The sequence below is a fragment of the Hippopotamus amphibius genome, chromosome 12 (assembly GCF_030028045.1).
Source record: "Hippopotamus amphibius kiboko isolate mHipAmp2 chromosome 12, mHipAmp2.hap2, whole genome shotgun sequence".
Classification (NCBI taxonomy): Eukaryota; Metazoa; Chordata; class Mammalia; order Artiodactyla; family Hippopotamidae; genus Hippopotamus; species Hippopotamus amphibius.
Window position 1 is genome coordinate 28,125,493 of NC_080197.1, and position 25,760 is coordinate 28,151,252.

The following is a 25,760-nucleotide window of genomic DNA, read 5'->3' on the forward strand; positions in this document are numbered from 1 at the left end:
AAAATTTACCTTACTCCAGTATTCTAGGATTCTAGAATTCTCTTCTTTCTCTGTCTCCCTTCATAGTCTCTTTTTAAATTAATTTTTATTGGAGTATAGTTGATTGCAATGTTGTGTTAGTTTCAGGTGTACAGCAAATTGAATCAGTTATACATAAACATATGTCCACCCTTTTTTTAGAGTCTATTCCCATATAGGTCATTGCAGAATATTGAGTAGAGTTCCCTGTGATATATGGTAGGTTCTTATTAGTTATCTATTTTATATATAGTAGTGTGTAGCCTCTTAAATGGTCCAGCCCTTATTCCTTCTTCTGAAGCTTGGCTGAAGGGCACAGTTCACATGTTTCTCTACACTCTAGAAGGACTTGGGTTACCTCCCGCATATTAAATCACTTCTTATAGCCTTGTTCAATATATACATTATTTGTTCAGTCTACAAACATTTATTAAGCATCTGCAATGTACCAGGTGTGTCAGAAATTGCTAACTCTTCCCTAGAATCTGTCTTCCTCTTCTTAGTAAAACAATCCTTGAACTTTAGCTAGCCGTCATTGCCCGGAATAAAGAAATTATTTCCAGCCTACCTTGCAGCTAGGTATGGCCATCTGAATGAGCTCTGGCCAATGGACTGGAATGGAAGCAATGTGTGCAGATTCTGGGTGGGGTCTTTAAAGGGAAATGTGTGCACTTCATCTCCTTTCCATTCTCCCTGGTGACTGCACTGGGGACTTGTGGTGGGAACCAGAGCAGCCCCCTTGGATCACCAAATAAAACTGCCTGATAAGGATGGTGCAGCATCAAACCAGAAGGAATCTTGCTCCCTGCTTTTACTCATAAAACTCTTTACATAAAAAAGAAATTAATGTCTGTCTTCTGGAATTACTGTTTGTGGAGAATATCTATTAAAACAGTTGAATTAGGGAACTTCCCTGGTGGCCAGTGGTTAAGAATCCACCTTCCAATGCAGGGGATGTGGATTTGATCCCTGGTTGGCGAACTAAGATCCTACATGTGCACTGCAACTAAGACTCGATGCAGCCAAATAAATAAATAAATAAATATGAATTAATATCCTCATTAATACACCCAGTTATGTTATGGGCACTGGAGTTACAAGGCACATTTCTGACCTTCTAATGGGAAGACAAAGATTAAAAATGTAAAATAAATTGAAAAAGAACAGATAACTATATGAAGGTCATAAAACAAGTTATTATGATACAGAGTGACTGTGGGTGGGAGTATTGTTAATCTAAGGTGACCAGGAAAAGCCTCTCCAAGAAAGTGATATTTAAGATGAGACTGAATGATGAACAGGAAGCTCTGAAGGAAGAACTTTATAAGAAGAACAAATTACAAATGCTAAGGGTTTGAACTGGGAATGAGATTGGCAAGTTCAAGGTTCAGAAAGACATACACGTGTGTATCTTTCTGTTAGAAAGTTGAGAATAAGTATTTTTTAGAAATTAAAAGTTTCTTGATATGCATTTATGCATTAATTAATTGATTCCTTTGTGAATCTCAAAAGGCCAAATGGCTTTAATTTGCCCGTCTCATTGCCTGGAGGGAAAGGCACTTTTGGCATGGATGCTGGCCAGTTTCCCACACTCTCATCTTGTGCTTTGCTACGACATCTGCTACACACTGTCCTTTGGCTTGGCTCATCTGATATAAATCCTCTTCTGCTATAATTCACTGCCCACAGTCCTGCCAATAAAAGCAAGGCTCATCCCTGTGGAGGAGAACTCTATTTCCATACCCTGCAGCACAGCCACCTCCTTCTCCTGTGACTTTCCAGCCATGAAGTTTCTTTACCTGTTTCTTGCCATCCTTCTGACCATGGAACCAGTGGTATCAGGTAACCTGGGTTTCTCTCAAATACCTGTAATCTTGGTCATAAACTTCTCCCCTACCTCTTCTCCCTCACTGTGGGCAGCATCTGAAGCTTTTTCTCATTTCATATGGCTTTGAGAGGTTTTCTCAAAATCAACTGTCCACATCGCTCCATGTTTCTTTTTTGCCAAGGTGGTGGGATGATAGATGTTTGGAGCACCTAACACTTAAGGGCAGGCTGGTATTCTGCTGGAATCTTGGAAGAGAGCTTAGGGTTGAAGGGTCTGGTGTAGGTTGGGGACTTCTTGGGGGCTTTGGGAGATTACATTGAAGGCTGGGAGTGAGTTGTGATGGGGTGGAAAGACTTTGGGATTGGAATAATAGAGGGAAGATGAAGATAAGCCAGAGGTGAGGAGTTGGGCTTCTTTGATGGTTTGGAGTAGGCTGGAGTGGGGATGGGATTTTGGATTGAGTGGAACTGGTGCTGGGGATTAGATTGGGGCTTAGGCTGAGGTTGGGAGTTGGTACTGGATGGTGCAGGGTGTTTGAGATTCAGCTAGGTGATGGACTGCTGCTCAGGACAGAGGTTGGTGACTTGATTAGATAGGTGTTTGGCTTGGAGTTGGGGCTCCAGGGGCACTGAGTTGGGTAAAGCTGGGAGTTCTAATTAAGATTGGACTGGTATTTGAGTTTGAATTGGGTGAATACGGGGCCAAGGAGGATGGGAGATTGGATTGTGGCTGGAGCTGGGACTTGTTGGGTTCAAGCTAGACAATTGATAAAGAACCGAGTCTGTGGAAGCAAGGGTGAATCTCCTCCACTCTCTAATAAGACAGATGTTCATTGTCCTTCTCCCATCATTCTCAGGCTCCATTAGGTGGGAACTTCACTGGCATCATTTGATCTCAAAGTTAGGAGTAAGAGGTTGTGGATAGGAAGATAGAAAATTGGGATTCTGAAGAAAGCTTTCCTAAAAACCTTGAATTGCTCAACTTGGAACTATTGTCTTAGTTCTCTCCCCTTGCAAGATCTCGTCTCCCTTTTCCTGGGACTGGGTCTAGCATTACCTTCTTAACTCTCTCCCTCACCTTCGCCCCTGACCTCCTGCTCCTTTCTCTGAGTCCCCTTGTCTCTTCACTTGAGGGATACTAACATCTACTTAATCATTGTTCCTATACCCAGTAACAGACTGTTGGATGAATGGACAATGCCGGTTGGTGTGCAAAAATGATGAAGACAGCGTCACGCGCTGCTCAAATCATAAAAGGTGCTGTGTCCCTAGTCGTTATTTGACGATCGTACCAATGACAATTGATCGAATGCTCCCTTGGACCACTCCTCGCGGGAACAAACAAGTAGACTAAGGCCAAACCTGACAATACAGGGAAGATGCACGGAAATCGTAGATAGAAATGACTTTGCTTAAGGTTCCTTAGTGCCTGCATGCCATTAAAACTCGCAAATCTGTTTCCTGTGTCTGTCAATCATGAGGAATGATAGTCCAAATGGATTGAGGGTTGGGGGTTGGCGGGAAGGGTGTTAAGAGTTAGCAGAGAGATGCCGCCAGGGTTGGGCCACAGCAATGGGGTAATGATTACAGTCTTGAACATAGTTCCTCATCTACCAGCTGCAGGAAAGGTTATTGGATCAGGAGTGGACTGAGGAGCATGTGTGGGAATCCAAAAGTCGTAAAGACACAGCAGCAACCTAGAGAGTGGGAACATCCTTGGGCTGGGAGAGTTGGTCTGTCTCGGGGGAGAATGAGCTGAGGTGGACAGGGACTGAGCAGAGCCCAAATCCTTGGATTTCTAGGGAAGTTGGCTGATATGCCTTTTGATGCTTGAGAGCCCACAGCCCCAAGGATCAGAAGCTTTCCAAGTACTTAAAAAAGATATAGCACATAAATTTACTCATTTATACTCGAATTTACATCATTTGTTTTTTACCTTCTTCCGTGCATTTATACACTCATTCACCTCAGCTATGCCACTTACCACTTTTGGACTCCATGCAGATGCACCTCTCAGAACTTCAGCTTCCCCATCTGTAAAACTGGATTAACAGAATCTATCTCACAAGTGTGGTGAGAATGAAATGAGATAATGTAGAGCCCAGCGCCCAGTACATAGAAAGCCTCAATAAATGTTAGCTGTTGCTATTGCTCTTTGATTTATTCAGGCATGTGAGGAATATGTGCTGTGTGCCTTCCAATTGTGTTAGACTCTGAGGAAGACAGACGTCTGTCTCATTTGAACTAAGAATTTAGCCTAGGAGAAGACTAAGCCATGGGGAACAATGAAGAATTCTGATTGGAAATCTAGAGGACCTGGGTGTCTTCCCAGGCTTTGTTATCTCACATCCTCTTCCCTGGGTCTCCTTTATCCAGCACAGTCATTCACCCCTGAACTGTGTTCTCCGCAGTGACGTCAGAGACCAAGAGTTCTCTGTGAGGCTTAGTGCAGGACACAGAGACAGACAGAAATCACTCTGATCCATGGACATAATTTGCACTCAATTCAATATTTCTGCTCTTAACTCTGGAAAGAGAGACCCCTCCTCCTCTGATCCTGGTCCTCCTCTGGGCTTTCTCTGGCTAAGTCTCTCTTCATGGGCTGAGGCATTGTTGGGGGCAAGGAGGAATATGTCCACCTAGAGACAATGTCCTCCCCTTCCCTCCCTTCCACTAGACCATGGTGTGAGTAGGTGGGGCCTGGAATTCCCTGCCCAAAGAACCCTTGTGCCTGCTTTTAGGTACTGCATGGGCTTTCCCCCCAGGGTTACCCTTGGAGGGTGGGGTCCACTCTGGGTGCACCTCTAGGCAGGAGTGCCAAGGAACACTCCTCTTTGCAGGGGAGCTGTGGGCAGAGTTTGGATGTTCAGGCTGGGGTGTTCATGTCTGTGCATGACACTCCTCACAGAACTGGGCAGAGCTGGGGTTAGGCAAGAAGAGATCTGGGCTGTGAGCTGAGCCAGTGCCCCTTGCACTGCATGGGACTCTGAAGAATCCAAGAATTATAAATTCAGATCTGACCCTTTCAGGTCATTATGAAGGATATTTCCTAAAGGGCAATTCTTTATCCCATTTATTAGCTTGACTTATAATTGTTAACTATTCAGACACATGATACAAGAGCATCCATTTTTATTCTTGTCCCAGGACCCACAACCATTAGGGCTGTGCCTGGAATTCAGATCCTGCTCTGGCTCACAACTCATCTCCAAGCCCACTTCAGAGGCAGGAGCTGTGTAACCTGTGCTTTCACAGTCTCGATGCCTGCCTGTGGTCTGGGGACTCTCAGGCTGCACACCAGAGCTACCTGTGCCTTGAGGCCCCGGGGGGGACCATCCAAAGTACTTCCTTGCTGGCCTCCCTGCCTCCAGATTTTCTTTGCTTTTGTCTCTGTTGTCAAAAGGATTCTTTCTAGGAAATTCATCTGATTTTGTCGCTCTCCTGATTAAATACCTTCCTTGGGTCCTCACTGCCCAGAATTGGGCATTCAAGACCTTTCTGTGATGGGGCCAGCTTCAATTCCTGTGACTGCCACTCAAGGATTTTCTCTTCAGCTCTCACCATCCACCCCTGCCCCTTATGCTGTCTTGGTCCATGGTTCCCCTCCACCTCGTCCCCATCACTAGGCTCATCTCTGTGATGAACTCCTTCTCACCTTGCAAAGCCCAGTTAATGCCCCAGCATTGAAAACCTTCGCATAAGCTCTGTCTCACTATTTCTTAATGATTATAATAATAGTAGCTATATAATAGTTGCCATTGACACTTCTCATGTGCCAGGCACTGTGCCTGGTGTTTATAGGCCTAAAATCATCCTATTCTTACACATCCCTCTTATTATCCCTATTTTACAGATGAGGAAACTGAGGTCTAGAGAAGTGATATAACTAGCCAAGGTCACACAACATTAAGATAGGGCAGGGGTTCAAACTAAGTTCTGACTGGCTTCACAAAGTGTCATTCTTAAGAAGGGGTGGCACATATCATGTTCTTGTAAAATTATTTCAGTCACGATCCCCTTCTCACTAATCCCCAAATGCACACATACCAGATGGAAAGCCTTAGGGATTGAGACAACATCTTATACACCTGTATGCCTGGTGGTAAGCCCAGCGCACAGGTCAGATGTGACAGTATTTTGTGGGTGGATGAATAGGTGAATGATGAATTCATGTGTGAAAGCACGAGTGGAGTTTTTTTTGGGGGGGGAGGGGTGCGCAAATGGCTGATGCATCAGGCATGAAACAGGGTGGGATCCTTTCTGGGCTAGAGGCATCAGCAGTCCACTGCCTCAGGTATATTTGGCTCTGGCTGGCCATGTTAGGAAGGATGCAGAGCACTCCTGGGCCTTGCTCAGGTGGATTTTTATAATTCACTCATTAGTTTGCTCTTAAAACACATAGATTTCACAGTGTGAGAGGGAAGAGTCTAGGGATTCCCCAATACCTGGGGTCTGGTATTAACTTCTTAACACACAGCCATTCACGTCTCCACCAAGTTAATTCATTATGAGGCATGGCCTATTCACTCAGTCAACAACATTTATTAAGAACCTCCTCTGTGCTTTACGTAAAAACAACTATGGGAAGTGACAGGATGGTGGGGGTGAAAAAAGGGCTTGGAGCTCACTGTTGAGCCACCATAAGTCTTCGGAAGACACTTAACGCCCTTGTCTGAATCTCTGGACTTGGGGTCTGGGCATGTGAAATTTTGAAAATTCCCTTAAATTATTCTTTGGGAGATAAAATCCCCAAACCCCTGTCAAATTTCTTAATTCCAGATAGCCCTCAAACGGTGAGGATCTCTGATCTAGGAAGCTTTCCCCTGTCTTCCCATTTCACAGATGGGGAAACTGAGGCCAAAGGAGGAAAAGTGACCTATGTTCATAAGTAGGTCCAAGGCAATGCTGGAATTAATAAGCAGGTTTTCTCTGACTTCTGGTGAGAGGGCTGTGGGAACATTGAAAGTGATGTTGGGTTGCCATGGGTGCTACAGTGAGCGGTGGCACACAGTAATTTGGGGCCGATAGGAGGGCAGGTGTTAGGAGCTGCAAAGACCTTGACAAAAGCTTTGGGGTTAGTCTGAACACCTTTGAAACCCCTTTCTGGAGTGCCATGGCCTCTTTCCTGGAGAAAAGTTTGAAGCAGGCTTGCCTGCCTACTCTACCATCTCAAATGCACCCTTCTGTACACTGTTCTTTTGTGTGCAAATCTCACACTGGCCCTCCTTCTCAAGGAAAGTAGAAAGGGATCTTATCTCCAGGGGATATGACAGAAAGAATGTCATTTTTGCTCTTGTAAGGCCTCCTTGAATCTCTCTTTTTTTCCTTGTAGGCTGAGGGGTGAAGAGGATGAGTAGAAACTTTGGCAGTGGAGGGCAGATCTCCCTGAGATGAGGGGTTGACTTGGCAGCTGTAGAAGCATTGTGACCTCAAAGCAGGGAAGACTGGGTGCCTGTCCTGGACCTTTCCTGGGATTGATACATAGGCCTGCTGGTGTAGCTTAAGCTCAATTCAGCTTCCGTTTGTACAGCAGAACAACTGATATTGGTGCAATGCATACGCATACTTCCATGACATTTTATCACAAGTGTAATGTAATCATCATTATAATCAAGACTACAGAGCTCTTCTATCACCATAAAGATCTCCCTCCTGCTACTCCTTTCTAGTGGTACAGACTCTCCTCTCTGCCCTCACCCTCTGTCGCTATCCCTAACCCCTGACAACCACTGATCTGTTTCCCATCTCTATAATTTTGTCATTTTAAGACTGTTGTATAAATGGAATCATATTTGATCTTTTGAGATTGGCTTTTTTCACTCAACATTATGTTTCATGAAAGTCACATGGATCAATAGATCATTCCTTTTAATTCTGGGGAGTTCTAGCCAGTGCATTAAGGCAAGAAAAAGAAACAAAAGGCATTCAGATTAGAAAGGAAGGAATAAAGCTGTATTTGCAGATGTCATAATGGTTTATGTAGAAAATACAAAGGAATCTACAAAAAAAATCTAGAACTAATAAGTTTAGCAAGATCACAGGATACAACATAAACATACAAAAATCAATTATATTTCTATATCCTATCACTGAACATATGAACACCGAAATTAAAAACACAGTATTGGGACTTCTCAGGTGGTGCAGTGGCTAAGAATCTGCCTGCCAACGCAGGGGACGTGGGTTTGATCCTTGCTCCAGGAAGATCCCACATGCTGCAGAGCAACTAAGCCCTTGTGCCAACGATTGAGCCTGTGCTCTAGAGCCTGTGAGCCACAACTATTGTGCCCATGTGCTGCAACTACTGAAGGCCATGCACCTAGAGCTGGTGCTCCGCAACAAGAGAAGCCACTGCAATGAGGAGCCCGCGAACCGCAATGAAGAGTAGCCCCCGCTTGCCACAACTAGGGAAAGCCCGTGTGCAGCAATGAAGACCCAATGTAGCCAATAAATAAATAAATAAATAAATAAATAAATAAAATCCAAGTTAAAAAAAAACACATCATTTACAATCATTCAAAAATAAAATGCTTAAGTATATATCTAATAAAACATGTACAGAAATTGTAAGCTGAAAATTATAGAATTCTGATAAAAAAATCAAAGAAGATATAAATAAATGAAGAGACATACTGTGATTATGGATTGTAAGATTCAACTAAGAAAGGTGTCAATTCTCCTTAAATGGTTAGATACATTTAACACAATTTCTATCAAAATCCCATTAAGGTTTTTTGTGCATATGGACTAGATTATTCTGTCTATATCTCATCTGCAGAGAAATCTGCAAAGGAATGAGAAAAGCTAAAACAAAGAACAAAGTTGGAGGAATCATTCTGCCAAATTTCAAGACTTATATAGCTCTCCACCAGGACCACCAAGATTGTATGGTCCTGGTGGAGAGACAGATGCGTAGGTCAATGGAACAAAATAGGAAACTCAGAAATAGCCCTACACAAGTGCAACCAACTAATTTTTCACAAATGTGCAAAAGCAACTCAATGGAAGAAAGATATCTTTTTCAACAAATGTTGCTGGAGTAATTGGACATCTGTAGGCAAAAAATAAAAATAGACACAATCTAAACCTCACAACTTACACAAAAATTAACTCAAAATGGATCATAGATTTAAATGTAAAATGTAAACTCCTAGAAGAAAACATAGGAAAAACATTCAGACCAAGGGCTAGGTAAAAAGTTCTTAGAGATGAAGAGTGCAATCCATAAAAGAAAAAAGAAATCAATAAATTGGACTTAAAATTTAAAACCTTCACTCTGCGACACCCTATGAAAAGGATAGATGAAAAGACAAATTACAGACTGGGAGAAATATTTGCTGACCACATATGTGACAAAGAACTTGTATCTAGAATATAGAAACAACTCTCAAAACAACAGAAAAAAGCACACAATCCAATTAGAAGAAAAACATGGAAAGATATTTCACTAAAGAGGATATACGGATGGCAAATAAGCACATGAAAAGATGTTCAACATCATTAGCAATTAGGAAAATGCAAATTAAGCCCACAATGTGATTCCCTACATTCCTATTGGAACAATTAAAATTAAAAATAGTGACAATACAAAATGCTGGCAAGGATGCAGAGAAACAATCTTTTACACATTGCTGGTGTGAATGTTAAATGGTACAATCACACTCTAGAAAATAGTTTGGCAGTTTCTTTTAAAAAATCTAAACTAAATATACAATGACCATACTACGCAGCAAATGCACTCTTGGGCATTTATTCTGGAGAAATGAAAATTTAGTTCCAAAAACCTGTAGACAAATGTTCGTAGCAGTTTTATTTTTTAAGGTATTCATTAAATAAAAAGACTATTTTTAGGCCAGTTTTAGGTTCACAATGAAATTGAGAAGAAGGCATAGAGATTTCACATATGCTTTCTGCCCCCACTCATGCACAGCCTCCCCTATTATTAACATCTCCCACCAGAGTGGTACATTTATTACAATTGATGAATCTACATTGACACATCATCTTCACCCCAAGTCCATAGTTTACATTGATTCACTCTTGGTGTTGTACATTCTATGGGTTTGGACAAGTATATAATGACATGAATCCAACATTACAGTACCACATAGAGTATTTTCACCACTCCCCACATCCTCTGTGCTCTACCCCCATCTCTTTTCCCATCCCAACCTCTGGCAATCACTGATCTTTTTACTGTATCCCTTTCCAGAATGTCATAGAGTTGGAATCATACAGTATGTAGCCTTCTCAGTTTGGCTTCTTTCACTTAGTAATATGCATTTAAGCTTCCTCCATGTCTGTTCATATCTTGATAGCTCATTTCTTTTTGAGTGCTGAATAATATTCCATTGTCTGGATGTATCATGGTTTATTTAACCTCTCACCTACTGAAGGGCATCTTGGTTGCCTCCAAATTTTGGCATTTATGAATAAAGCTACTATAAATATCTGTGTGCAGATTTTTGTCTGGACATAAAATTTCAAGTCCTTTGGGTAAATACCAAGGAATGCAATTGTAGGTCAGAGTATACTTAGTTTTGTAAGAAACCACTAAACTGTCTTTCAAAATGGCTATACCATTTTTTTTTTTCATTCTCACCATCAATGAGTGAGACTTCTTGTTGCTCCATTTCCTTGCCAGCGTTTAATGTTTTCAATGTTCCAGGTTTGGGTCATTTTAATAGGTGTGCCGTGGTATCTCATTATTGTTTTAGCCTTTTATGTTTTTTTTAAGCTCTTTATTGGAATGTAGTTGCTTTACACTGCTGTGCCAATTTTTGCTGTACAGCAAAGTGAATCAGCTGTATTTATACATATATCTCCATATCCCCTACCGCCTAAGACTGCTTCCCACATACCCTATCCCAGCCCTCTAAGTCATCACCCATCATTGAATTGATCTCCCTGTGTTATGCAGCAGCTTTCCACTAGCTATATATTTTACATTTGGTAGTGTGTACGTCAATGCTATTCTCTCACTTCATCCCGGCTTCCCCTCCCCCGCCCCGTGTCATCAAGTCCATTCTCTATACCTGCAACTTTCTTCTTGCCTTTTATGTTTTTAGTATGCTCTCTGACTTGTCAGATCTGTTACTGACAAATAGAAATTAACTATTTGTATTCTTTTTTTTTTTTGGTCAGGCAAACGTCACATCCTTGGATGCATGGGTAACTTGGGAATCTGTAGAGCTTCTTGCAAAAAGTCTGAACAGCCCTACCTGTATTGCAGAAATTATCAACCATGCTGCCTCCCTTCCTACGTAAGAATAGACATTTCTGGCAAAGAGGGAGATAATGACTGGAGCCAAGAGAACCGCTGGCCAAAAATACCTTGAGTGCTAGTGATCACCATCCTCAACCTGCTGCCTATACCCCTCATTAAACTTCATGCACCTGCCACCCTTGTGTGTCTTTCATCCATTGGAAATCATGGTGAGAGATTGAGTTTTGCATGGTGAAATATCTTTCTCATTCTGGATCTGACACCGTGAGAGAGAAAGCTGGAAAAAACTGGAGGATAAGAAGAGTCTAGACAAGTCAGTGATAATGGGGGAGAGAATGTGCTTGAGTCCACTGAAGAAGTGTTGAAGGGTTTAGGCAGAGCCATGACTTAATCTGTGCTATGGTAGGCTCAGAGGGGAACCACAACTAATGGGAATGATGCATGGGGCAGTAGGTGGAGGTCTTGTAGAGAAATACATCTTAGTTCATTGAAAAAATTCCTAACCAGCTGTTGTAATGTAGAATAAGTTGTCTTGTCAAGGTATCAACTTGTGAGGCTGAAGATCTATTTGGTGATTATTATGAAAGAAATTGGAACATTGGATGCTGCTGTTCTTTCTGATGATTGTTAAGGTCTGTTACTTCTTAAAAATCCAGGAGGCTTGTGCCCTCAATTACAACCAACACTATGATTTTTTTTTAGAACTTTTATTGAGATACAATTGACATACAATAAACTGCATATATTTAAAGTGTACAATTTGATATATTTTTTCTTATTAGTAATGTATATATGGCAATCCCAATCTCTCAATTCATCCCTCCCCAACTCCCACAACCAACACTATCTTGTAAAGGTAAAATTCTAATTTTAGTTTTTATGTCTTACTTCTACTAATATCTTATTTCTTTCTCCATCTTTAGCTGCCTTTTGTCAAAAGGAGAGTAGCTATGTTTGCCAATTATCTTTCTTTGTTTCTCTGCTTCTCCTCAACTCCTTACAATTTGCTTTTGTGCTTATTGTTCTATTGAACTGACTCTGGCCAAGGCCACCAGTGGACCTTGTTTTTAAAAGCTTCATGGATGTTGCTCAGTTTATATCCCACTCTACCTTTTGGTAGCATTTCCAACCATAGTTCTTTCCCTCCTTGAAAATCTTAACTTGGCTTCTGTGGCTTTCTTTTCTTTGTTTTCCTCCTAACTTTTGGTCTCCTCCTTCTCATTGATCTTTTGGAGTTCTTTTTCAGTCATTCGCCTCACTGCATTCCTCTGAAGTTTCTCTTCTGTTGTGAGAATCCTGCCCCCACCCCCACTCCACCCCATACCACCCCCCCCCAGCCCCCGCCTTCCCCAGACCATTCCTGGGGAAAGGCTGACAGTTCTATAGCCGTGATAACAAGTAAATACTTTGAAAGGTTTTAAATCTTTCTCATCAATCAGTGACAACTTGCTTCAGTGAACACACCTCTGAAAGTCAGATTATCCATGTTACTGTTGTGCTTTGAAAGTCAGTCAATCAACACTGGATTCACTTGCATGTACACACTTCTAAATTGTCATCAACTCATCCCCACATCTGTACTCAACACTACTCCCCCAAATGCTTCCCACAAGTGCTATATAAGTTTAGCGCTTTGCTCTGCTTATTGAGCCTATGCCTGACCAGGATGGTTTTATTTTATTTAAGAAAGAAACTAACACTTCAGCATTTTGGTTTCAGACATTAAGTAACAATTTCATCCTTTGACAATTATCTTCTTTTGTCCTTCCTTCTGTGTGGCCACATAACCTCTTGCAACTACAAGCTTAAGGTCTGGAGAAAACTGTTGGTTTTGGACCTCTGTTTCTGGCAGAATAAGAGTCTAAGAACATAGATTAACCCCCCCATTGAAAATATGTAAAATAACATTTAAAGTATATACAAAACTTCTTAATCGTCCTGGATCTTGCAAAAAAAAAAAAAAAAGAAAAGAAAAGTACAGAATATTAAGGCCGTGAAACAGGATGCTTTTCTGAAGGCAGTAACTAAAGTTGACTTTTGTCTTGAAAGCATTTGCTGAGTCAGGTGAACTTGACCTTTGGTTTCCATGACTTTGGCCAGTGTGCAAGTGGGCAGGGGAGAAGACACAGCACCTAGGGTCTGAAAAAGTGTGAATCTAAGAGGAGACTCCTATATACCCTTTTTCCTGAAAATGTTACATAAGCTGTGTAAAGATAAAACAGATACAACATTCCTTCTCCTTCACCAGATGTTTTCAAAGAAAATTGCTTGGTCTTGAACCTTGATATTCAGTATATAGAAAAAATCTCCACAGAGAATTTACAGCCTCAAACTGGATCTCACATAGTCTCTCAGCCTGAATTCCCTGTTTATGGATGGTTTGAAAAAAAAAATCAAGCCGATGATTTGCTTAAAGTTGTCCCAAACTAACAGTGCCAAAGATATCTGACAGAAGCAAATGAAAGGGCAGGCTTTTAGGTCAGGACTCAATGAATTTACTCAGGTGAAATTCAAGGAAAATGCAAAGATTAGAGCCCACACAAGGAAGTATGGCACCATGAATTTAGGCTGGTAGAAACCATAGACCAGAGATTCAGACTTTCAAAGACTTAAGGTATTGGAATTACTAGCAATAATAATTTTAATAATAATTTGAAAAAATGAATTAATGAGATTTGAATTTTCCATCATCAATTGGGTATTATCTGACCCCTATGAAGAAGCACTCCAGTGTTAGGTGGAAATGGTATGTTCAGAACTGAGACTTACTAGGCATGGAAAACAGAAATAAACTGCAGAAGCTCAGATGCCTATGGTACTTGCTGAGATGCCTGTGGTACTTGCTTTATTGCCTTTCCTTTATCGCATACTAATGGTATCACTAATGGTATCAATTCCTCACAAAGGAGGAAAAAGCAAGGCTAGGTTTGTGGAATGGTTTACATAACATGGCAGCACCAGCCAGGAATGCTGCACGATAGCCTAATTTAGAGGTGGCCCTGAAATTAGACAATGAATAAGGGAATCTGTTTCATAGAAAAAGGGAGAATCTAAGGTATGGATCTATAGTAATTCATGGACAGTGATATAGGGTTGACTGGTGGGTAGTTCAGGGTCTCGGAAAGAGCAAAATTAGTAGATTTGTAACAATGAAGTATGTGGTAGAATTGTGTGGATGGACCTCTTTGAGAGGAGATGGGATGTGAATATATTTTTGTGCCATCAGAGGGAGACCAATAAAGCTTTCGGTAATAAGGTGGACAAAATGACCCATCTTTTCACCTACAATGATGGAGCCATCCCCATCCTTGGATGTCCATATGTCCTCAAGGCTTGGTTAAGGAAATGGGCCTATGAAGCCAGCTTTTCAACAACTTATATTCCAACCTTGAAGCAACAGGGGTAAAAAGGAGCCCTCATAGCTCACAGCTGGGCCATCCAGTTTCCTACAGTGAGTGATAACATGGGGAGTTAGGACCAAAGACAGTAGTAAAATGGATGCTTTCCTCTGAGGTGTCTGCTGTTATAAAGAAAGCATTTGGTGTCCTAGAAGCTACTCTCCTAAACACAAGAACTTGGAATTTTGATTGTGGCCATTTATGCTCCCATCAAGAGGCAGGACTAATACAAGGAATGCCCCTGGTATCCCAAAACACTTGTTGAGAAGACAGAAGGAAAAATGGAGAGATGTGTGTTGGAATACTTCAAGTAATTAAGGCTGTGTATAGGTAACCAGCAAACTAGAGACACTAAAAATGGATTAAATTTTGTGGAAATAATTTGAAATTTCAAGAAAAGCACTGAGGAGTTTGTCATTGGAAATATTGGAAAATTTTGGACTTCTTTACACAGCCTTTTTATCTAGAATTACACATTGATGGGGGGTGGGAGTGGGTCATTGTGCTATTTTCAGTGCATTAATCTATATGACAATCTGTCACTTTGAGGATGGGGAGAGTGACGACAAAGAGGAAGTCACGAGCTTTGAAGAACTTCTGGGAGAGAGATCTGGTTTTCAGTACTGGGTCAGACTTTTAATCTTCTTTATTCCTGATGTTTATTCCCAGTTGGTTGTAGAAGATGTTACTGCTACAATTCTATTCATAGCATCTCCATAGTCATATGTGGATTGGGCAGAAGTGATAACTTTCTTGTTCAAAGATATTTGTCCTTGGCCTGGAATGCAGCAGTATTGATGATTTTTACATACTGCTTTTATTACTTCATCAACATTGCATTTTTTCCTGCAGCGACCTGAGTTGTGCCGGCATTTTTTTCCACCACCATAAGCTGAAAAATAAAAGGAAAGACCACTGATTTTAGGTTACTGATGCTCTCAATTTTACAAGTATGGCTGTATATTTGGGATCCCATAAGTTGCAAGATTCCCAGCTCAGGCCTGGTAAATACCGTGTTTCTAAAAATATGTCCCCAACCTCCTACCTGTCCATTTAAAAAAATTTTCTGAAAATGAGATGTATCTTGCCATAAATGAAAAGAAACTTGTTAGTCACAAGGAATTGAAACTAGTTATAATGAAGCTATGTGGGCCTGTGTGAAGATATCCACGTAAAGCAAGTTCATCCTGTTGTCACTGTGATTGAGTTATTTTCATTGCTCATACCTGACATGGCTAAATTTATTTGAATACATTCAAAATATACATTCAAATAAGTATATAAAATATATCTCTATACTTAAAAAAAATAAAATGAATACCCATGTACCTGCATTCTGATTAAGAAATAGAACATTACTAGGATCTTAGAATAGTATAGATACTCCCAAGAGATGCTTCATTTGCTCAAACATTAGGCCAGTGCTTCTTTTTTTCTTTAAAAAATAAATTTATTTATTTATTTATTGGCTGCATTGGGTCTTCACTGCTGCACTTGGGCTTTCTCTAGTTGCAGTGAGTGGGAGCTATTCTTCATTGTGGTGTGCGGGCTCCTCATTTTGGTGGCTTCTCCTGTTGTGGATCATGGGTTCTAGGTGAGCAGTCTTCAATAGTTGCAGCACATGGGCTCAATAGTTGTGGGCTCACAGGCTCACGGGCTCTAGAGCTCAGGCTCAGCACTCGTGGTGCACAGGCTTAGTTGCTCTGAGGCATGTGAGATCTTCCTGGAGCAGGGATCAAACCTGTGTCCCCTGCATTGGCAGGCAGATTCTTAACCAATGAGCCACCTAGGAGGTCCCTAGGCCAGTGCTTCTTAAACTTTGTCATCTGTATATGAATCAAATAAGTCTTGTTAAAATGCAAATTTTGCTTCAGTTGGTGGGAAAGGGTCTGAGTTTCTGCTTTTCTAACGATCCTTTAGGTGATGCCAGTCCATGGACTACATTTTATGTAGCAAGTTTTCAGGCCATTAAAAAAAACCTTAATAAGTTCCATTTGTTTAATATCAGACATTCTATGTTTTCCAGTCAAATGCAATAAAATTAGAATTAAAAGTCCCATGTATTTAAAAATTAAACAGTATGATAAAAAATAAAACAAATTAGAAGGGTAGTAATAAAATCAGAAATAATAAAGTTAGAAGTTATTGAAGTCAGAAAACTTCTGGAAAGACTGATTAATAAAAAAAGAGAAAAATAAAAATGACATCCCTAGTGAAATGGTGAAATGAAAACAGATACAACACAACAGATACAACACATTAAAAATAACAGAAAAGAATTATCAACAACTATACACTAACAAAATTGAAAACCTAGACGAAATGCCTAAATTCCTAAAAGTATTCCAGTGATGGCCTAGGAAGAAAATATAAACCTCAATAAATCAATGTGTTTGGAAATTGAAATGGTAGTGAAAAAACTCTTCTTCCCCAAAGCCTCAGCCCTAGATGATTTTTACAATTTTGGTAAAATACATATAACATAAAATTTACCTATTTAACCATTTTTAAGTGTAGAGTTTGATGTAATTCACTTTGTTGTTTTGCCATCACCACCATCCACGCACCAAACTCTTCTCATCTTGCAATGGAAACTTTGTACCTGTTAAAGAATACCCTCACCCCCATTTCCCTGGCAACCATCATTCTGTTCTCTGTCTCTATGAATCTGACTACTCTAAGCACCTCAGGTGAGTGGAATCCTACAGTATTGGTCATTCTGTGACTGGCTTATCTTACTTAGCATTATGTCTTCAATGGTCACCCACACTGTAGCACGTGTCAGAATTTCTATCCTTTTTAGAGCTGAATAATACTCCTTTGCATGTATAATATATACCACATTTTGTTTATCTACTCATCAATCAATGGACATTTCGATTGCTTCCACCTTTCAGCTGTTGTAAATAAAGCTGTTATTCTAGATACTGTATAACGAAGGGAGAACAACTTGATGATGGGTGATGCCTTAGAGGGTCAGGATAGGGAGAGCAGGAGGGAGTCGCAGGAGGGAAGGGATATGGGGATATATGTATAAATACAGCTGATTCACTTTGGTGTACCTCAAAAGCTGGTACAAGAGTGTAAAGCAATTATATTCCAATAAAGAGCTTAAAAAAAAATAGATGATTTTAAAGGTGAACTCTAGGGACTTCCCTGGTGCCACAGTGGTTAAGAATCCGCCTGCCTATGCAGGGGAACTGGTTCTATCCCTGCTCTGGGAAGATCCCACATGCCGTGGAGCAACTAGGCCCATGCACCACAACTACTGAGCCTGCACTCTAGAGCTCATGAGCCACAACTACTAAGCCCGTGCTCCGCAACAAGAGAAGCCACCTCAATGAGAAGTCCATGCACTGCATGGAAGAGTAGCCCTGCTCACCACGACTAGAGAAAGCCCATGCACAGCAATGAAGACCAATACATAAATAAATAAAAAATTTTAAAAAAGGTGAGTTTTACTAATTTCACAGAAGATCCAAGATTTTATATATTAATCTTATATAAGATGTTGCAGAAAATAGAGATGGGGGGTGGAAAGGAAAGCTGCCTGGGTCATTTTATGAGACAACTATAATCTTGGTTCTAAAATTAGAAAATAATAGGTCCATTGTCTTTATAAATATAGATTTAAAAAATCCTAAATAAAATATTAGTCAACTGAATTCAACAATGTATTAAAATACATCATGGTCAAGTAGAGTTTAACACCAAAAGCAAAATTACTATCCAACATTAGAAAAATCCTTCAGTGAAATTTACTACCTTTATAGAATTAAAGAGATAAATAATAGAATTATATTATTTTACACAGAAAAATGACTTGATAAAGTTCAATGCTTACTTATGATAAAAACTCTAGGCAAAGCAAGAATAGTGGGAATTTCCTTAATTTGGTGAAGGTTATGTATCAAATTCTAGAACTAACATCTAAAGGAGAAATTAATTCCCATCAAGGTCAGGAAAACAAAGATACTCTCTATTATTACTATTGTTTGAATAGTAATGGCCAATGCTTTAAGGAAAAAACCAAAACCAAGCAAGAATGTAAGTATTGGAAGGAAAGAGAGAAAATTGTCATTCATTCTAGCAGTCATGATTATCATATAAAAAAGAACCAACAAATTTTTATAATTAATAAGGGTTCAATAATTATGTCAGATGCAATATCAACTTACAAGACTCAATAGCACTTTTTCTACACCAAGAGTAGCTAACTAGATATTATAATAAAATATATATCATAGCCATGAAATATCTTGTTTTAAAATGAGAATATTTAAGACCACTATGGGATATATTTTAAAACCAAAACATAAGATGTGGTCTTGAATGAGGTGATTTAACTATCATATAGATTCACTTTCCTGTACATTAATCCACAAATTTAATGCAATTCTCATCAAAATCCCAGTGGGATTTGGGGAAACTTCATCATTTTTACTTTAAAATTTATAATGAAGAATAAAGGCCACCAATTGCTAATATTACTTAAAAAAAAAAAAAGCAAGACAAAATCTTGCCCTTCTAGACACTGACAGCCTATCAAGCAATGGTAACACAAAAAATAGGTTGTCACCATAACAAATAGACCAATAGAACAGAATAGGCAGCTTGCAATAGATCCATGCTTAAATGAGGAACTTAATACATACTAATAATGACGTCGTGAATCAATGGAGAGACATAGGTTATTTAGCATATAGTGCTGGAAAAACTAGCTCCATGAGAAAAACAAAAGTGGATTTACACATTCCATCTGGTGGCTTAAAGATCTAAATGTGAAAGGAAAGTTTGAAAAGTTATTAGAAGATAATGTCAGAGATTTCTTTTGAGATATAAGAATGGGAAAAACTTCTTTAACAAAATCACCAAGTACAATCCACAAGGTAAAATATTGTTGAATCTGGTTAGACCAGAATTAAGTTTTCTTTTCAATTGAAGGAAATATCATGGGCAAAGTTCATAGACAGGTAGATGACAGATTGGGGAATAATACCCAGTGACTAAAACTGACTAGGGAATAATATAAAAAATAGATAAAGATCGCCTGCCTATCAACAAGAAAGCATCACTTGCCCAGCAGAAACAATGGTCAGGGACTTCCCTGGTGGCACAGTGGTTAAGAATCCTCCTTCCAATGCAGGGGACACAGGTTTGATCCTTGGTCCGGGAAGATCTCACATGCCACAGAGCAACGAAGCCCATGTGCCACAGCTACTGAGCCTGCGCTCTAGAGCCCGAGAGCTGCAACTACTGACCCCGAGTGCCACTGCTATTGAGGCCCATGTGCCTAGAGCCCATGCTTCACAACAAGAGAAGCCACTGCAATGAGAGGCCCGAGCACTGCAACAAAGAGTAGCCCCGCTTGCCGCAACTAGAGAAAGCCAGTGTGCAGCAACAAAGACCCAATGCAGCCATAAATAAATAAATAAATAAATAAATAAATAAATAAATAAATAAATAAATAAAACAATGGGCAAAGGATGTAAATAAGCAATTAACAGAAGTGGAAAAAGTTTATTCATTCAACAAATGTTGAAGGCACTGTTCAAGATACAGGAGGATACATCCATTAGCAAAATAAACTAAACTTTCGACTCTCATGGAGATTTGTCTTTTCAGGAAACAATAAATGAGACTGTAAGTAAAAGAAGAAAGTAAAACATTCTTTATGTCAGATGCTGTTAGATATAGATGGTAAGCATTCTGGAGTGTAGTGAAACAGGGAAAGGGGAGTAGGAAGTGTGTGATTGGAAGGGAAGTAGTAAAAGACCTCTTTGAGAAGGAAGTGAGAAAGTGATCTATGACATTAATTGGGGGGAGAGTATACCAGGCAGAGGAATCAGCAACTACAAAGGCCCAGAGGCAGGATTTATCCCAAAGTTTTTGAAAAACAATGAAGTTGCTATAGTGACTGTAGAATAAGTTGGGTGGAGAGTAACTGGAGAAATATAATGGGGGTTGAGATCTCACAGGGTCTTGCAGTTCATTGAAAGCAAGCCGTTTATATATTTTAATCACAGGATAAGAGAAGTGCAAAAAACTTCCCAACAGTGTGACAATACTTTGTGCCCATCAGACAGGTAGAAGTAATGCTGAGTGGTGGAGGGATTATGGTGATATGGTGCAGTGTTGGTGAGAGGTATGGGCATTTCCCTGTCCCTATAAATGTTACTGATTTTTATTTTTCTTTCTTAAACACAGGGGCCGTCCAAGATAAAACATGAAGACATCATCTTCCTTCATCATCTCAACTATTCTAAGGGGATGGCATCAAATTTCTCTCTCTTACCAGAACACTCAGACCTAAAACTTCAGAGCATGTAATACTTCCTTCACTCCCCCAGTGCTCTAAGTTTCCATGACTTATGGATTGCTTTTTACAAAATCCTTCATATCTGTCTCTTTCTTAGTCTCAACACCCCCATCTGAACTCAAAGCGACACAATCGTCCCATGTGGACCATATGAAATTGTTCCTGATTGTGTCTGGAATTGCAACTGGAGAATTACTCAAAACCTTGCTAGCTAGTAATTTCTACTGGCAGTGTCCTGAAAGGCATATAAGGGAGGAATTAATGGAATAAAATATTTTACACTTACCTTTTGACTTCAAGGCCATTTGACTTCAGGGAATTTATTTTGTATACATTCTTGCCCAAATATGTAATTATATTTGTACAAGTATGTTCATCGACATGCAATTAGAAAATTAGGAAATTTGCAGATGACTGTTCATAAATTATGGCTTATCTCACAGTGGAATTTTACAGCTTTACAAAGAATGAGGCAGATCTTTAGGTGGTGACATGGAAAGATGGTCACACAATATTAGTGAAAGAAGAACACTGCATAACCATGTATATGGTGTATTTACTTTTTTTTAATAAAAAGAAATATATAAACTTTTATACAACTTTGTTCATACATTGAAATGTATCTTGAAAGATACACAACAAAGTAGAAAGCAGGGCACATTGAATAAAAAACTATCTTCAGTAGCAATTTCAAAGTTTTGGTTGTGACTAGATATACTTAATAAAGCAGTAATTATTAAAAGCCTAGACTCTTATTGTAGAAGAGAGAATGAAAGCCAGTTTTACTTTTCACATAACAGCTCTGCAGATACTTTCTGATCTGTTTGCTAAATTCCAGGCTATGAGAAAAAAGAAAAGAATTAATTTAAACCTATAACAGGAATTTTAGGTTCAGTAAAACATAGGAAAGTGGGCTTTGGGAATTACTTTCAAGAGCTGTCACAAACTGGAAAGAGAACTGAACTGAGTCAAGCTGTCACCTGGCTCCTTAGGTGGCAACTTGGAATACAGAAACAAGGACAACTCTGGATATTTGGGTCGCACCTGTCTATAGCAGACAACTTGTACTATCCTTAGGTTCTACCCTTGCCAGGGACATGGTCCCAAAGTGGGGGCCATGGAGCTGCTCACGTTGTGGGGTGGGGGGCACCATGACACATTGGAAATTTACATGGGCCGGAACCTAGTCTACCTCCATTTTTGTGGCTTCCCTGGGTTCTGATTACCTGGGGTCACTTGTGGTAGGAACACAAGGACAGTAAAAGTCAGGAGCAGGAGTCTCATGGTCCTTGGGAAGTAGGAGGCAGTGGATCCAGGAGTCAAGAACACTTTGTGCAGTATGAATCAGAAGTAGAGTTTTATTGGCCTCTCTGGGGTGGAGGCAGAGGGATGGGGCACTGAACTGGACAGTTATGTAAGTGATAACCCATGCAGAACATTAGTCGGTTGGCTGGTACATTGATCAAGCATCTCATAGAGACACTGGGAGGGCACACAGAGGTTTTATAAGTCACAGGTTTTTAGGAAGTGTTTGGAGATATGGAGACAGAGGGATTGCACACCAAGACATCTTCCCTGGCTTCCACAGGCCTCTCATCAGTGTCCTGCCTTCTCTGTTCACAGTCCCTCTCACCCTAGCATAAGCCTGCTTTTCAACTGTCTATTTTCTTGTGTCTATCCCTCAACTGGATTGTGAGATTCCTGAGAATAAGGATTGTGTCTTTCATTTTTGTGAGAGAATCCAGAGGAATGCCAAGAGGCATCGCTACCCTCCCACTCACCCCCGCAAGATGACTGAGAAGAAGCAGATCAAAAGCTAGGAAGAAAATAAGGAGAGAATAAGGTCATAGAAGCCCAAAAAGAGAGACTTGAAAGGTGTAAGGAGGGAATGGGCAATGGCATAAAATCAGCCAAAAGGAAAAGGTGGCTATAGATAAAACACAATCATGAGGGTTTTAAGAAGGTCATTGATGACTTGGCCACATAGCGACAGGGTGAGATTAGCAGAGCTGCAGACCATGAGTTCAATATGCCAAAATCAATCAATATTTCTATATACTGGGAAATATATGGAAATGTATATATTTCTATATATATAAATCAAATCAAAAATTTAAAATTATCTATCATTTTTCATCTATCTTCTAATATGTCAACTAATTCCTTTTTCTTAATTATTTCTCCCTACTTATTATTGGTTTACTTTTATAATTTTTTTAAAGTTACAGCCATATGCAGCAGTATGAAAATGAATGAATATGTCTATTGCCAAAATGGTAAAATGTGCTTTCTCAGCCTTTCATGATGATAGGCATCCCTGGCAAAGAGAAAGAAGTGAACAACTAGTCAGTTAGATTATCTTTTTAAGAGAATCCTGAATATTTTATATTACTATTTTGGCACCCTTCTAGAATCAAATCTTTTGTCAATTTTCCCCCATAATAATGCATACTTGTCTTCTGTGTCAGTTTTATCCATCAAGGATTACAATTGGATTCGAGGAGATTGAGCTGGAACAAGGGGAGCCTCTGTATCTGGGAGGGGTCTTTAATCAAAAGGCAAAATTAATTTTAAGAGTTAGATAGTACAGAGGCAGATGGTGGTTACCCTTCTGTTAGGGGCTTGGAGAGAGCTGTGTCTTGTCCTAGATGCTGTCAGTAGGAATGACAGTGAGGTAAACTGACATTCTAACTGGAGCTGCAATAACACAGTTGAATGCTTATTGTAAGAAAAGAATCCACACAAATCAAATCAAATAAAAAATTTTAAATTACCGTTTATAATAACATCAAAAATATGAAATACTTAAGAATAAAGCTGACAAAAGATGTACAAGATCTATTTACTGAAAACTATAAACATTATGGGATGTAGTTCAGAAAGACCTAAGTAAGTGGAAAGATATATTTTGAATGTGTCATTCAACAGTTATACAGAAGGGTCATAAAATTTGATAATACATGTATTTATAGAGCTGTATCACTTAAAATTTTTTTAATGGATTTACAATATTATGTTAATTTCTTCTGTACAGCAAAGTGACTCATATATATATATATATATATATATATATATTTCATATTCTTTTTCATTATGGTTTGTCACCTATACAGCAGGACCTTGTTGTTGACCCATTCTATATATAGTAGTTTGCCTCTGCTAATTCCAGTCTCCTAATCCTTCCCTCCCCTAATCCTCCTCTCCCTTGGTAACACCAGTCTTTTCTCTATATCTGTGAGTCTGTTTTTGTTTCATAGATATGTTGATCTGTATCATATTTTAGATTTCACATATAAGTGATAACATGATATTTTCATTCTCTTTCTGACTTATTTTGCTTAGTATGATAATTTCTAGGTCCATCATGTTGCTGCAAATAGCATTATTTCATTCTTTTTGATGGCTGAGTAATATTCCATTGTGTATGTATATACCACATCTTCTTTATTCATTCATCTGTCAGTGGACATTTAAGCCGTTTCCATGTCTTGACTATCGTAAATAGTGCTCTATAGATTTGACACACCTGAAATATCAAAGTAGTGAAGAAAAGATGTGTTCAATAAATAGATTTAACTATAGTAATAAAAAATAGTTAGATCTTGACTCATGTACACCAGAATAATTTACACATGGATTAAATATTTTATTTGTTTTACAAAGAAAGCTCATATGTATTTATTTGTTTATTTATTTATTTATTAAAATTTTTTTTCAGAAATTATTGGAGTATAGTAGCTTTACAATGTTGTGTTAATTTCTGTTGTACAACAAAATGAATCAGCTATATTTATACATATATCCCCATATCCCCTCCCTCTTGAGCTTTCCTCTCACCCTCTGTATCCCACCCTTGTAGGTCGTCACCATGTTCTTGGATTGGAAGAATTAGCATTGTGAAAATGACTATACTACCTAAAGTAATCTACAGGTTCAATGCAATCCTTATCAAATTACCAATGGCATTTTTTCACAGAAATAGAACAAGAAATTTTACAATTTGTATGGAAACACAAAAGACCCCAAATAGCCAAAGCAATCTTGAGAAAGAAAAATGGAACTGGAGGAATCAGGCTCCCTGACTTCAGATTATACTACAAAGCTACAGTAACGAAGATAGTATGGTACTGGCACAAAAACAGAAATATAGATCAATGGAACCAGATAGAAAGCCTGGAGATAAACCCACGCACATATGGTCACCTTATCTTTGACAAAGGAGGCAAGAATATAAAATGTAGAAAAGACAGCCTCTTCAATAAATATTTTAAAAATTAAAAAAAAAACCCACAAATGTACTAGAACATATACACAGCTATTTTTATGATCTTTCAGTGCAGGAAACACTTTTCAAGTATGACACCCATAGCATATTTTAAACAAACACAAATTTATATTGAAACTGTTATTGTAAAATACACCTAACAAGTGACAAACTGCAAAAATGTTAACTTCTTGTTAAAGGTTCCAGGAGGAATTATATAGTTCCATTTCCAATGAGCTATGTGTTCTGAAAAGTTCTAAATTTATATCTCTTGCTTCAAATTTGCCTTTGAGCTACTGTCTCACATATCAAATTGCATGCTTGTTAACTCCACCTGGATCTGTCATAGTTTTGTCCCTAAACCTATTCTACTTACTCCCACTCCTGTCATCCCCATTTCAGCAAATGGCATCACGGTTCACATTAGTGCTTAAATGTTCATAGTCATTATTGATTCTGACATTTCTCTGCCTCATTTCTTCTTACTGCATCTAGTGCATTAGCAAGTCATTCCAATTGTGCCTCTACATCCAAAATAGATATCACGTATTATTTATATGTGGAATCTAAAAAAAATGGTGCAAATGAACTTGTTTACAAAACAGAAACAGATTTAGAGAAGGAATTTATGACTACCAGGGGGAAGGATAGGGGAAAGGGATAGATTGGGAGTTTGGAATTGACATGTACACACTGCTATATTTAAAG

General features: G+C 39.2%; 1 protein-coding gene across 2 annotated transcripts; it reads left to right on the forward strand.

Moving 5' to 3' along the window:
* Positions 1-1,705: 1,705 nt before the first annotated feature.
* Positions 1,706-11,247, forward strand: DEFB119 (defensin beta 119). Of its 2 annotated transcripts, none has more exons than XM_057703577.1 (2): positions 1,706-1,860; positions 10,990-11,247. In XM_057703577.1, exons 1-2 carry the CDS (start codon positions 1,803-1,805, stop codon positions 11,181-11,183), a joined length of 252 nt encoding a protein of 83 aa, XP_057559560.1. In that variant the 5' UTR covers positions 1,706-1,802; the 3' UTR covers positions 11,184-11,247. The 2 variants fall into 2 exon arrangements, with proteins under 2 accessions (XP_057559560.1, XP_057559561.1); XM_057703578.1 differs by lacking the exon at positions 10,990-11,247 and adding an exon at positions 3,018-3,302.
* Positions 11,248-25,760: the final 14,513 nt, after the last annotated feature.